Source organism: Chanodichthys erythropterus, chromosome 22, assembly GCF_024489055.1.
Source record: "Chanodichthys erythropterus isolate Z2021 chromosome 22, ASM2448905v1, whole genome shotgun sequence".
Classification (NCBI taxonomy): Eukaryota; Metazoa; Chordata; class Actinopteri; order Cypriniformes; family Xenocyprididae; genus Chanodichthys; species Chanodichthys erythropterus.
The window spans coordinates 13,442,723-13,457,003 of record NC_090242.1 but is presented as its reverse complement, the minus strand read 5'-3'; the positions used below and the strand labels follow the sequence as shown (position 1 = coordinate 13,457,003).

At 46.4% G+C, this 14,281-nt stretch overlaps 1 protein-coding gene across 1 annotated transcript; it reads left to right on the top strand.

The window, feature by feature from the left end:
* The first annotated feature begins 11,613 nt into the window (after positions 1–11,613).
* LOC137012228 (chemokine XC receptor 1-like) lies at positions 11,614–12,447 on the top strand. The gene has a single exon (XM_067375363.1). It carries the CDS (start codon positions 11,614–11,616, stop codon positions 12,445–12,447), a length of 834 nt encoding a protein of 277 aa, XP_067231464.1.
* Positions 12,448–14,281: the final 1,834 nt, after the last annotated feature.

Here is a 14,281-nt window from a genome sequence, read left to right as displayed (position 1 = left end):
TGTCCCTTAGCCGTTAGAGCTCATTCTACAAGAGGTATGGCCGCTTCTAAGGCTCTTTTGTCAGGAGTGTCACTGGACGACATATGTGGTGCAGCTGGATGGTCATCCCAGCACACTTTTATCAGATTTTATAATCTTAATATAAGTTCTACTCCAGGTTCCTTGGTCTTGCAAGATAGCAGCCAGGCACTTGAAGATACGGCGTAGTTGGGACAGCGTTCCCATCACGTCATTGACGTAGCGTCGATAGTTCCCACGAAAGGGAACGTCTCGGGTTACGAGTGTAACCCCTGTTCCCTGAGTAAGGGAACGAGACGCTACGTCGCGTTGACATACCTCCTTCATACCTGGAGCGCTTTGCTTCAGACATATTCCAGAAGCTGGCGTTCTCTGTTTTTGGGTATGCTTTACAGTTTCCTCGTTCGTAACGTCACCCGCCTCTGACGTCACATCTTCTCATTGGTTGGATACAGAGGTGCTTCACGAACACAAAATGCAGAGGGTTCCCATCACGTCATTGACGTGACGTTATTGCCTGATTGTTATTGACGTTATTGCCTGATTCTCTGACTTAGTTTGTTTGCTGGTTTCCATGGCTGCAATACGTGGTGTTTTCTGCCAACTGGCAACCTGTGAGGTTGAAATACTATTGGATAAACTGGCAGCACATGGTTCCCTTTTGATACTCCCACTCATACTGCGTATGGGAAAAGCTCCTTTTTCCTCCTTGCTGAAGCCTTTTTCAATAGCGCAGTGTAACTGCACGTCTATTGGTTCAAAGGAATGCAACTCTTTGAACCAATGACAGCGCAGCGTAGTCGTGCGAGCCTATGGCGAAACAGCACGCCAGCAAGCCCGCCAAAGGGCGTGGCTTATGGCTATATAAGCTGGTGTTTCGCCATGGGATTCAGTTCTCTCTCCTTCAGCGACGACTGCACATCTCTTCGCAGTGTCCTACTGAATGCCTTCTCCGCCATCGAGGAGGCACCGCAGATGGACTACCTGAGACCACCGACTGCAGCAACTGCCGCTCTCGAGGCGCCCGCTTCCCGCTAACGGCCGCCTCTCAGCGAGTCTCCTGCCGCCATCCGGCGAACAATGTATGGAGCTATATCCAGCGGTTTTGGCCGCCTAAAAGAGCAATTTCTCTGCCGTTTTCACGGCGTTCTCTCGCTCTGCGGATCTTCGCTCTCTAGCAGCTGTTCACCGCGCCGCCCCCGTTCCGCCTTCAGCTCGTACCCTGCCGTCTTCTGCGGGGTGAGTACAAGCTTTTCTTCTATTCTCGCTGGTGTTTTCGTACGCCGCTCCTCCGAACACGTAATTTGCCGGGTCCGCCCCGCAAACCGCGTTCGCCGAGGACACATGCTCTCACTACGGGAGCACGAGAGCGAGCTCTCACTCTCAGCTGAATTTGACATGATGCTCTCCCCTGTTAGGCAAGACTCATGATACATTTTCAGTCTGATTGAGGGTATTCTCTGTGCACGTTCTTGCCGGTCACGCTCCCGCAAGCGTTCATTGAAAAAAATGACATGAATTTCTTCCCCGGCTTGTGCGAGAAACATGTTGTATACTCATTTCTCGTAATGTTAGCGATTGAGAAATATAACATGCTGTTCCCCCTCCTCTCGAGTGAGACCTGTTATATATATCATAAGCTGACATAGCAGTTTTCTGCCTAAGTTTGTTTTACTCAGCGCGTTGCTTGCCGGTGTCATCCCGCAAGCCGCGTTCATTGAGAAATGACATGACTTTCTTCCCCGGCTCGGGCGAGACTTGTTATATATATCATAAGCTGATATAGCAGATTTCTGACAAATATTTGATTCCCTTTCGTGGGAACTATCGACGCTACGTCAGTGACGTGATGGGAATCCTCTGCATTTTTGTGTTCGTGAAGCACTATTGTATCCAACCAATGAGAGAACGTGACGTCAGAGGCGGGCGACGTCGCGGACCGGAACCTATAAAGCATGCCCAGAAACAAAGAAGCTAGCTTCTAGCGCTATTTGTATCTTGTCTGTCTTATTTACTGTTGTCTGTCTACCATCTCGCCAGAAAGTGATCTCTTCGTCTGAGGACAAGAGTTTCTAACAAGTGAAATAAGACACATAAAAGACACATATATATATATATATATATATATATATATATATAAAGAAAATGACGGAGAAAAGCCAGCGTTTCACTAAGTGTGCACCTCCTTGCCCGCGATTCATCGTGGAGGGAGATACACACGAGATGTGTGTGAAATGCCTGGGAGTTGAGCACGCACAGGCAGCTCTTGAGGGGGCTGTCTGTGTGCACTGTGAGCAGCTCACTCTCAGGGCGCTGCGCTCACGCCGGGCGCTCTTTGCGGAGGGCGCCGCGGCGAGTGTTCCCCGCGGGTCTGGTCCCGCTGCTGCCAAGGCATACCAAGCTGATCTGCTGGGGGAGATTGAGGAGACTGGTGAAGCTACTTTTGAAACGATTCAAGAGTTGAGAAAAGCCGCAGATTTAGCTCTCCGTGCCACCAAGGAGACGGCCAAGTCAGTAGGCTGCTCTATGGCAGCCCTGGTGGCCACGGAGAGACATCTGTGGCTCAATCTCGCAGATATTAAGGATAAGGACAAACATATCCTTATGGATGCACCGCTTTCCTCCGACGGCCTGTTCGGTGACGCAGTTGCTACTGTCGTCGACAGGTTCGAGGAGGCGAAAAAACAGAAAGCGGCGTTCCAAAGATTCCTTCCCCGGAAATCTCATCCCCCTGAGGCTGCTGGGCGGGAGCAGACTCAGCCGATAGCCGGCTCCTCGGGATACAGGTCCCAGCAAAAAGCTAGTGTGGCCGCCCGTGCTCCCCCGCGGAAAGCTTGGGGACCGGTGCGCGCTGTACAGCAGAAGCCTTCTGGGGGTAGGGCGGATCTGAGGACCGTCATTATTTCCCGGAAGGCTTCCCAAAAGAAATCCTGACGGTCATGGGTCAGGGTTTCTGAGGGCAGTCCCCTCCGAAGGGGTTTGACGATTAACATCTATCGTTCCCCATCGGTGCCCTCAGGGGGCTGTTCTGCCAACCCTGCCACCCAGTGTGCGACAGGGCGCAGCAGTCCCCGTCGATCCTTCGAGGAGGGTCGGCCAGCACTTGACTCGCTTATCTGCCGGTGCGCCGCGTCAGATAAACGAGCCAAGTGCTCAAAAAACACCAGAGACCAGTCTCGAGAGGCTGGTTCCCTTAGTAGAATTTTTGGGGGAATGGAAACTTCTTCCGAATATTTCGAAATGGGTGCTGCTCATGGTAGAACAGGGTTACAGAATTCAGTTCGGTTCTCGTCCGCCCAGGTTCAGTGGAGTGATTCACACAGTGGTAGCTCCAGAGCAGTCTCTGGTAATGGAACAAGAGGTTACGACGCTTTTGCAAAAGGGGGCTATAGAACGGGTTCCCTCTACCAGGCTTTTACAGCCGCTACTTCATTGTTCCAAAGAAGGATGGGGGGGTTGCGTCCGATCATAGATCTTCGTATACTAAATCGATCTGTAAAGAAGTCTGTTCCGAGTCAGGTTGCCAACTATCTTGGGGTAATCTGGGATTCCATCACGATGCGGGCGCAATTGACTCCCGCTTGTGTGACTTCCATTCTCGGGTCCGTGAATGGGGTGAAGTTAGGCCGGTCACTCACTGTGAAACAGTTTCAGAGACTGTTGGGTCTGATGGCAGCTGCGTCCAACGTTGTTACTTTTGGCCTTCTGCACATGAGACCCTTACAGTGGTGGCTCAGGACCAAGGGGTTTTCTCCGAGGGGAAATCCTTTTCGCATGATCAAAGTCACGCGGCGGTGCCTTCGTGCTCTGGTCATGTGGAAAAAGCCTTGGTTCCTGTCCCAGGGACCCCTGTTGGGAACTTCATGTCGTCGCGTAATGCTTACAACAGATGCGTCCCTCACGGGCTGGGGAGCGATCATGAGTGGTCGCTCAGCTCAAGGTCACTGGGAGGTACACCAGCTCTCCTGGCACATAAATCGGCTGGAGATGCTGGCAGTGTTTCAGGCTCTGAAGCACTTCCTCCCCGACCTGAGGGGCCACCATGTGTTGGTTCAGACAGAAAACACTACGGTGGTCTCCTACATAAATCACCAAGGGGGACTGCGGTTTCGGCCACTATGCAAACTGGTCAGTCACATCCTCCTGTGGACCCAGGGGAAATTACTCTCGCTAAAGGCGGCGTATATTCCGGGGTATTTGATTATGGGGGCGGACGCTCTGTCGAGGCAGAGCGCGAGTCCGGGGGAATGGAAGCTTCACTCAGAGGTAGTGGAGCTCATATGGAAAACATTCGGTCGAGCGGAGGTCGATGTCTTTGCCACAGAGGAGTCAACTCAATGCCCTCTGTGGTACTCTCTGAGGCACCCAGCTCCTCTGGGGTTGGATGCCATGATACAGACGTGGCCGAGGCGACGTCTGTATGCTTTTCCCCCAGTCTCTCTGCTCCCGGGAGTTCTGGACAAAGTCCGTCAGGAAGGGGTAGACCTGATATTGGTGGCTCCTTTCTGGCCAACAAGAATATGGTTTGCGGACCTAGTATCACTTCTTCACGGCTCTCCTCTGGAGCTTCCAGTCAGACAGGATCTCCTGTCCCAAGCGGGCGGCATGATTTTACCGAGGTTGTGGAGACCATCCTTCAGTCCAGAGCTCCATCTACAAGGAAGCTTTATATGTATAAGTGGAAGGTTTTCGCTACATGGTGTAGCCATCATAGGGTGGACCCGGTCCACTCATCTGTCAGCTATGTGCTTCAATTCCTCCAAGAAAAAGCTTTCAGAAGGCTTAACTCACTCCACATTAAAAGTGTATGTGGCTGCTATTTCAGCCTATCATGTTCCTATGGGTGGTGTCTCGGTAGGTCGAGACCCCTTAGTTGTTCGCTTCCTTCGTGGCGCACTGAGGCTGAGGCCTGCAGTACGCCCAAAATCTCTGACCTGGGACTTAGCCATTGTGTTACAAGGGTTGGCTGAGGCGCCCTTTGAACCTTTGGAAGATGTGTCAGATAAAATGCTCACATTGAAGACTGTGTTTTTACTGGCCATCTCATCCTTGAAAAGGATAGGTGACCTTCAAGCTCTTTCGGTTTCACCATCATGTTTAGAGTTTGCACCAGGCATGGTTATGGCCTTTCTACATACAAGGCCTGGTTACATTCCTAAGGTCCCTACTAGGGTACCAGGTCCTATCGTTTTGGAGGCTTTTTATCCCCCTCCGTTTACTAATCCGGATCAGGAAAAACTTAATCTGCTGTGTCCTGTGAGGGCATTGGACGCTTATGTTCACAGAGCTGCCCCGTGGAGAAAATCAGACCAACTATTTGTATGTTATGGGTCCCCGAGTCGAGGGGGCCCAGCGTCTAAGCAGAGGATGAGTAAATGGGTGGTTGAGGCCATCTCATTGTCGTATAAAGCCCTGGGGCGTCCATGCCCCTTGGATGTTAGGGCACACTCAACAAGAGGTATGGCTGCTTCAAGAGCTCACATGTCAGGAGTTTCCTTGTCGGATATTTGTGGCGCTGCTGGATGGTCATCCCAGCACACCTTCATCAGATTTTATAATCTTAATGTGAGTAGTACTCCGGGTGCTTTGGTGTTACAAGATAGCAGCCAGGCACTCGGAGGCACGGCGTAGTGGGGACAGCGTTCCCATCACGTCACTGACGTAGCGTTGATAGTTCCCACGAAAGGGAACGTCTTGGGTTACGAGTGTAACCCTTGTTCCCTGAGTAAGGGAACGAGACGCTACATCACGTTGCCGTACTTCCAGCATGTCTGGAGCGCTTACTTCAGACATATCACAGAAGCTAGCGTTCTTTGTTTCTGGGCATGCTTTATAGGTTCCGGTCCGTGACGTCGCCCGCCTCTGACGTCACGTTCTCTCATTGGTTGGATACAATAGTGCTTCACGAACACAAAAATGCAGAGGATTCCCATCACGTCACTGACGTAGCGTCTCGTTCCCTTACTCAGGGAACAAGGGTTACACTCGTAACCCAAGACGTTTTCTATGTGCATTGCTTGCCGGTGTCATCCCGCAAGCTGCGTTCATTGAGAAATATAACATACTGTTCTCCCTCCTCTCGAGTGAGGCATGTTATATATATCATAAGCTGATATAGCAGATTCTGCCAAAAATGTGTTTTTCTAAGCGTGTTGTTTGCCGGTGTAGTACCGCAAGCCACGTTCATTGAGAAATATAACATGCTGCTCCCCCTCCTCTCGAGTGAGACCTGTTATATATATCATAGGCTGATATAGCAGTTTTCTGCCAAAGTTTGTTTTTCTCAACGCGTTGCTTGCCGGTGTTGTCCCGCAAGCCGTGTTCATTGAGAAATATAACATGCTGCTCTCCCTTCTCTCAAGAGAGGCCTGCTATATATATCGTCAGCTGTTATAGCATATCTTTCTCTTTAACACTTGCTGGCCCCGCCCTGCAAGCTACATTGAGAACATATGCGCTCACTGATAAGCGAGCTCTCTGCTCACTATCGCTCGAAACTATCGTATGTTCACTTTGCTTGCTGGCTCCGCCCTGCAAGTCGTGTTCATTGAGGTAGAGCGGTCTCCACACCGCTCGCAAAACCCTTTTACGTCAGTGCAAAGACCCCTGCACAGCAGTCTGTCACCAGACGCTATCCAGCCCCTTGTCACACGGGTCGAGGCCTGGCAAGCCATCCCCGGAGTGTCACAGTGGGCCATTGGGACCATATCCCGCGGCTATCGGTTCGCCCGAAGAACCCCGCGCTTCAGCGGCGTGGTAACCACTTCAGTCAAAATAGACGACGCTCATGTCCTCCATGCAGAAGTGATGTCTCTGTTAAAGAAGGGAGCCATAGAAATCGTTCCCCCCGCAGAAAGCGAGTCGGGCTTCTACAACCGCTATTTCATTGTCCCCAAGAAAAATGGTGGTCTCAGACCCATCTTAGATCTCAGACTTCTGAACCGCTCCCTCATGAGATGGAAGTTCAGAATGTTGACATTGAAGCAGATCCTCGCGCAGATCCGCCCCGAGGACGGGTTCTTCTCACTGGACCTGAAAGACACGTTCTTTCATATCCAGATAGCCCCCCACCACAGGCGATTTTTGAGATTCGCCTTTGAGGGTGTGGCCTATCAATACACGGTCCTTCCCTTCAGTCTGTCTCTAGCTCCCCGCGCTTTTACCAAGTGCATGGACTCGGCGCTTCTCCCTCTGTGAAAGATGGGAATCCCAGTCTTGAACTACCTCGACGACTGGCTCATATTGGCCCAGTCTCGTACCGAGCTAGAGCACCACAGATCCGTGCTCCTCAGCCACCTTCAGTGCCTGGGACTCAGGGTCAATTTTGCCAAGAGCTCGCTGCTCCCCAGCAAACGTATCATGTTCCTGGGCGCAGTCTTCGGCTCAGTCCAGATGAGGGTTGCAGTCTCACCAGAGCGCGCTCTGACAATTCGGAAGCTCTTGGCATCTATCAGGAACAATGTCCGCTACTAGGGGTGTAACGATACATCGATATAGATCGATACATCGATCTAATGTCTAACGATCCAATGCATCAATGCAATGCGTAAAAAATCGATACCTGTGGGCTATTTATAGAGGCATCTTTGTTTTAACACTCTCCACATTTTTCACATAATATCAGTCTATGCATTATCGCCAACGCGTGCATTCTCATTTAAACTAACTTTCAGAACTTGTGAAAGACACTCGGGACAGTAGATGGAACTGTCACTGGCTGATCGGTACAGTAGATGGAACTGTCAATGGCTGATCGGGCCGGTGCTAAATCTTCACGAAAATTTATAATTTGCTTGTGTTTAAAGCCTTGCAAAAAGCAGGGCACACACATCTCAAACAGTGTCCATTAGATCACAACACTGGAGAATAGAGTGCTATGAATCGTTCTTCACACACACAGTAACTGAAATTAAAACTTTTAAAAGAATATGGTCAATAAACTGCGCCACGCGCTGTTACTCTGTGTTGCTTCAAGCACATCATTCTGCACACGGGGTGCGCATAAGTGCTTTGTGCCGCTCTGTATTGGAGCCTTTATAATAAATTTGCACAATGAAAGAATGTTAATAGCCTGTCTTGTTTTGTCCTACCTATAATATGTTGTTGCTTCATTAAAAACCTGCGCTATACATTTAAAAGAAATGTCTTTAAATGTATTTAAATTTAAATTATGTGTGTGTGTGTGTAGCCTATGTATTCCTTATTTATCAGTTTTTTGACATTACACATTTTAGCACAGAACTAAAATACTTTCTTGACTGTTGTCATGTCATAAGCTGTCATTAGATTACTGTGTGAATTTTTTTATTTGTGGATGACCCAATCAGGGTTCAGGATGTGAAATTTTGAAATAAATGTTTGTTATATAAATTGGTTGCAGTGAGTTAATAAAAATGTAACTGGTTGTGTAAAATAGTCTCAAAATATCGAAATATTAATCGAATCGAATCGTATCATAATCGTATCGCAGAACTTTTTAAGGTATCGGAAAATATCGAATCGCTGGCTATGAGAATCGATATTGTATCGAATCGTGATGAACTGTCCGATTTACACCCCTAGCCGCTACCCTCTGAAGATTATTCCAGAGGATGTTAGGACTGATGGCTTCCGCCTCCCCGGTACTGCAGCTCGGCCTCCTCCGGATGCGGCCTCTGCAATACTGGCTGAAACTCAGGGTTCCACCGCATGCTTGGTGGCACGACCGCTTCCTAGTCAAGGTCAATCAGGCCTGTGTCACAGCCCTGAGACCTTGGGCCCTTGCCGCGTTCCAGAAGTTCCTGAGAGGACACCACGTCCTGGTCCAATCGGACAGCATGACGGTCATGTCATATATAAATCATCAGGGAGGCCTGTCGTCCAGCTGCCTTTGTGCCCTGACGAAGCGTCTCCTCGAATGGGCAACTCTCAGGCTGCGGTCGCTCAAGGTGACGCACATACCTGGGAAATCGAACCTGGGGGGAGACATGCTGTCCCGGAGCAACGTCCCCTCAGACGAGTAATGGCTCCATCCCCGGACGGTGCAGAAAATATGGGAGATCTTTGGGAAGGCAGAGGTTGACCTCTTCGCCTCAGAAGACGACTCTCATTGCCCAACCTTCTTCTCAAAGAAAATGGATGCGCTGACCCACGACTGGCCCAGGCTCCTCCTTATGCCTTTTCCCCCGATCATGATGATTCCTATGTGTCATCAGACGAATCAGGGAAGACAAACACAGAGTCCTCCCCTGAGACGGGACTTCCTTTCTCAGGCAAACAGGATGATCTGACGCCAGCCAGCATTATGGGCTCTGCACCTTTGGTCCCTCGATGGGAGCCGGTAAGCCTCCACGGGACCATTCTGCACACCATCTCTCAGGCTAGAGCTCAGTCTACCAGGCGTCTCTACGCTCAGAAATGGTCAGTCTTTGTTGACTGGTGCTCAGCACGCAATGTTGACCCTGTGGAGAGTGACGTATCCCAGATACTGTCTTTCCTCAAAGAGCGACTGGACAGAGGTCTCACCCCATCCAAGCTCAAAGTCTACGTTGCAGCCATCGGAGCATTTCACGCCCCCATCACTGGCCAGACAGAGGGCAGAAACAGCCTTATTGTGCGTTTCTTGAGAGGTGCTAGGTGGCTTAATCCCCCTAGACCACTCACAGTTCCCACCTGGGACCTTTCCACTGTCCTTGCAGCCCTCAAGGGTCCGCCCTTTGAACCGCAGCGGTCAGCCGACCTCCGGCGCTTAACGATCAAAACCGCGCTGCTACTAGCATTAGCATCGGTCATGCGTGTTGGTGACCTGTGAACCCTGCATGCCTTGAATTTGGGCCCAACGACTCTAAAGTCGTTCTGAAACCCAGACATGGCTATGTCCCTAAGGTGCTCTCGACTCCATTCAGAGCAGAGGTCATTTCCCTCTCTGCGCTACCTCCTTCTTCGGATGAGCGAGAGGTAGAATTGCTTTGCCCCGTCAGGGCATTGAGAGTCTATGTTGAGCGGTCCAAGCCACTTAGGCAATCTGTCCAGCTCTTCGTCTACTTTAGTGACTGCAAGGGGTCTCCGGTCTCACAGCAGCACCTCTCGCATTGGATAGTCGACACAATTGCTCTATGCTACTCCTCTATGGGCCTCGATTGCCCCATAAGAGTAAGAGCTCACTCCACTAGAGGCATGGCCTCATTATTAAGACATCTGTGAGGCGGCCGGCTGGTCCTCGCCGTCCACGTTTGTCAAGTTTTACAACTTGGACATCCCGACCTTACATGCTCGGGTCCTTCCCATGGCGAAACACCGGCTTATATAGCCATAAGCCACGCCCTTTGGCGGGCTTGTTGGCGCATTGTTTCGCTATAGGCTCACGCGACTACGCCGCACCGTCATTGGTTCAAAGAGTTGCATTCCTTTGAACCAATAGACGTGCAGTTACACTGCGCTATTGAAAAAGGCTTCAGCAAGGAGGAAAAAGGAGCTTTTCCCATACGCAGTACTCGTTCCCGTATCTCAGGGAACCGAGGTTACGTACGTAACCGAGTACGTTTTTTCACAGACCAAAACAAAAACAGACATTCCGACACGGAACGCATATTTTCAAAGTAGAATATCTGGCTGTAGTTTTCTGAGAAACAAGTAGGTGAACTTAGCATGTTTTCTAAATATCTGCAAACATATTAGGGTATTTTTATGCTTTATTAAAGTAAAAATCTTACATAGAGCCCCTTTAATTAATTGATTTTCTTAAACTTTTGAAACAGCAGTGGTGTTAGAGTAGGGATTTATTGGGGATGCTATAACACATATTTTGAACAAAAATAAATGCATGCATTGTACAAAATTTAAACTGATGTCCCTGTTTTAGTGTTACAAACTACTTCATGCTGCTCTTCTCGGTTACAGACAGACATTAATTTACACCATAAGCATAAGTTAGAAATTCAGAACATCTTCAAATTCCATAAAATTAAAGTTAGAGCTATAATGTAAAATCATGGCATTGCAGACATTAAAGGAAACAATTCTAATCATGTGTAAAAACTTTTACACCAGCCATTAAAATCAACAGATGAAATCAGGAACGTAGTGCAATTATTTTATTGTTATTTTGTGTCAACAATTGGAGTAAACACACTTTAACTTCATTCTACTTACAAGCTCGTCTTACGTCACTTCTTTCACAAATTTTACATGTATTTCAGTTGCCACATTGGTGACTTTCTGTACAGTGCCCCCCCCCCCCCCCTTACTTTAAATATTTGCATGTTTTTGTTTTTTTTTTGGTTGTTTTTTTTTTTCCTGTCATGTGCTTATATTAATATATATATATTTCGTGAAGTCAGTCTATGAGCACAGAGATGCATATATACATCCAGAGAGACTGAGCTTTCACTATTCAGGTGACAAACTTCTCTTTTAATTTAATTTTCTTGTTTTTAACCTCAACGATACTGCAACAATGTCACTTTGTTGACTGAAATTACAAGGGGCAAATTTACCTCTTTAAGCTATTGAGTAAAACAACTTTGAGCTCTTTTTTTCTTTTAACAGAAGTAAAAGTTTAAAATTACATCACCACATTTTGTGAGCTGCTGAACTGAGAAGACAAACACAGAGGACATGAATAACTTCACCACACCTGAAAAATGTACAAACTTCACGACCCAGTCCTCTGGGCTAATGGAGAATCTAGAAATCTGTATGTACAGCATCAATTTGTTTTTTAGTCTTCCTGCAAACTCCTATGTTATATGGCTCATCATCACAGGACCACTAAGTGGAGTTGCATCAGAGTTCTTCATCCTCAATCTCTCTGTTTGTGAGCTTGGTATCTGTCTGAATGGTTTGGTTTTTATACTGTCAAGGTGGATCTCAAGCCTTGAGATAATAGATGTTTTTTTAATAGGACTTTCATTCACCGGTCGTCCTCTGTTTCAGTGTCTGATCTGTGTTGAGCGTTACCTGGCAGTGGTTCATCCTGTAACCTTTCTGAAGTACAAACCTCTCAGATATAGAGTGATCTGTTGCACTGCTATTTGGTTTATTAGTCTTGGCTCATGTTTGGTCTGCATGTATAATTTAGCCTCAGACAAAATTTGTGCACATGCATGGTTCTTGACCATGCAGCTTACACTGATCATCTCCATCCAGTTATATTGTCTTGTAACTGTTCTCAGAGCTCTGAAGCAGTCAGGACCAGGAGAGAGAAGGAGAGAGAGAGAGGAGGAAAACCACATGAAGAGAAGAGCGTTTCATCTCATTCTAGTAACTTCTGTGACCATGATTATCCTATATTTCCCACTTGCAATCACAGGAATCTCTGTCATTCTGACAACAGACTATTCTCCAACAGTTTGGTTCACTAGTTTGACTTGTTTTATTCTGGCTGGTTTTGTTCAGCCTGTTCTTTATCTGCACAGAACTGGAAAACTCTCCTGCCTCTGTTCATCATAAAATCTGCAATTTTAATATTTTACAAATTTAGGCTTACAACCAGGATTAGGTGCTTCTACATCAATGCAATTCACCTATCATTTTAGGGAGAAGTTATGGGTAGGGACAGGGTGAATTTTTCACTAAATTTCAGCACTACATTTTTGGGCAGGAATGTTGTTCCAGGATCAACAAAATATGTTCATCCAGGAATATATGTCTTACTTGGCAAAATCAGCATGACAATATGTCACTGGGCACGTCTGTTTTCTTCAGCTGTCCAGTTATCACAAATGGCAACACTGTGTCAAAAAGATAACATGGAAATGTGTGTTAAACATTGTGATTCCTGTGTGATTATACTTCAGTTTCACATTAAAAGCTCTGTCTAAATGTACCTTGTCATAATGTTTATGTGGCCTTTGCAGTGTGAAGTGCATGGCAAAAACTGTTTTTTTGACTTATTTATACAAAGGTGAAGTTAATTCTAAGTCTACTCATCAGATATGTTATATATAAATGCTTGCTACCAGTCTGTAATTTTTCCCAGTAATGATTAAAAAAACTGGAGATAATAGATCATGACTTTATTTTGCCAACGCATTTTGGCACACAGGCCTTCGTCAAAGCTAAAAGGTTACAGGTGTGTGTAGGAGACAAAATTCAAACTTACAATGAACCAATGAAAAAAAAAAAAATGTATATAATAGCATCCACCAATCGCAAAATTTAAAATTACAGTAGTTACTATAGTTACTGGTGAAATTAGGAACAGCTTTCAGGTTAATATGCATGTTTGTACTGTGGTCATAATATAATATTATGGCCATTTTATTACATATTTTAGAAGTAAATAAAAATTGTGACAAAACTCTATGAAATAGTGAATAGATGTTCAGGGTAACGTGAAAAATATAAATAAATTAACTATGAATTAAATAAAAAAAAAACATTAAAACATACATTAAAATAATTATATATAAAAAATATAAACAAGCAATGACTGTATCTTTGTACACTCTTAGAAAGGATGTGTCAAAACTGACTCAAAATGTGTGAGTTTAGGGACAACACTTGTTGTGTTAATTCTGACTTCTGACACATTCATTGAGTCAATGATTTTCACACGGTGAATGTGTCAGGAAGGTTAACCAGAGGTGTAGTGATGAACTTCTGCTGTTAACAGGCAGAATCATTGTAGGAAAGAGGAAAACAACAACAACAAATAAAACACCTTTGCTACTTCTGAACATGAGGATCAAATTTGCAATGGTCTCTTTGTCAAGTCCAGTCAAAACCTCACTTATACATCAGTGCTTGTGTTTTGGGACAACACAACACAACACAACACAACACAACACAACACAACACAACACAACACTTGTGTTAATTCTGACACGTTCACTGTGTCAAACATATACATTCAGAATGTCTCAAAAAGCATATGTTAAAAACCGACTCAAATTGGCTATATTCTTACACATCAGTGTGTGAGTTTAGGGACAACACTTGTTGTATTAATTTTGACACATTCACTATTATGGTTTTAACACAGTAAATGTGTCAGGAAGGTGTTCTGCTGTTAACAAGCAAAATCACCAAAGAAGAAAATCACATGTTTAAGCTACCATCATGGAGATCGGTGTTTGCTTTAGTTGGGCTCTTGACCCTTGACTTTTTAATATTAGATTTTGTTTGGGCTGTTGTATCTGGATTATAAAAGCCAGACAAGCAAAGAAAAAAGATGATCAGGTGGTGTTGGTTATGTTTCCACATGATCATTATTTTGAAGTCTGTATGTCAGCAGCGTTTGAAATTGCTGCCCATAATTATTCTCAAGAAAACAGTACGTTTT

Coding starts and splice junctions, on each gene's coding strand:
- LOC137012228 (XM_067375363.1), top strand. CDS start 11,614: ATGAATAACTTCACCACACCTGAAAAATGTACAAACTTCACGACCCAG.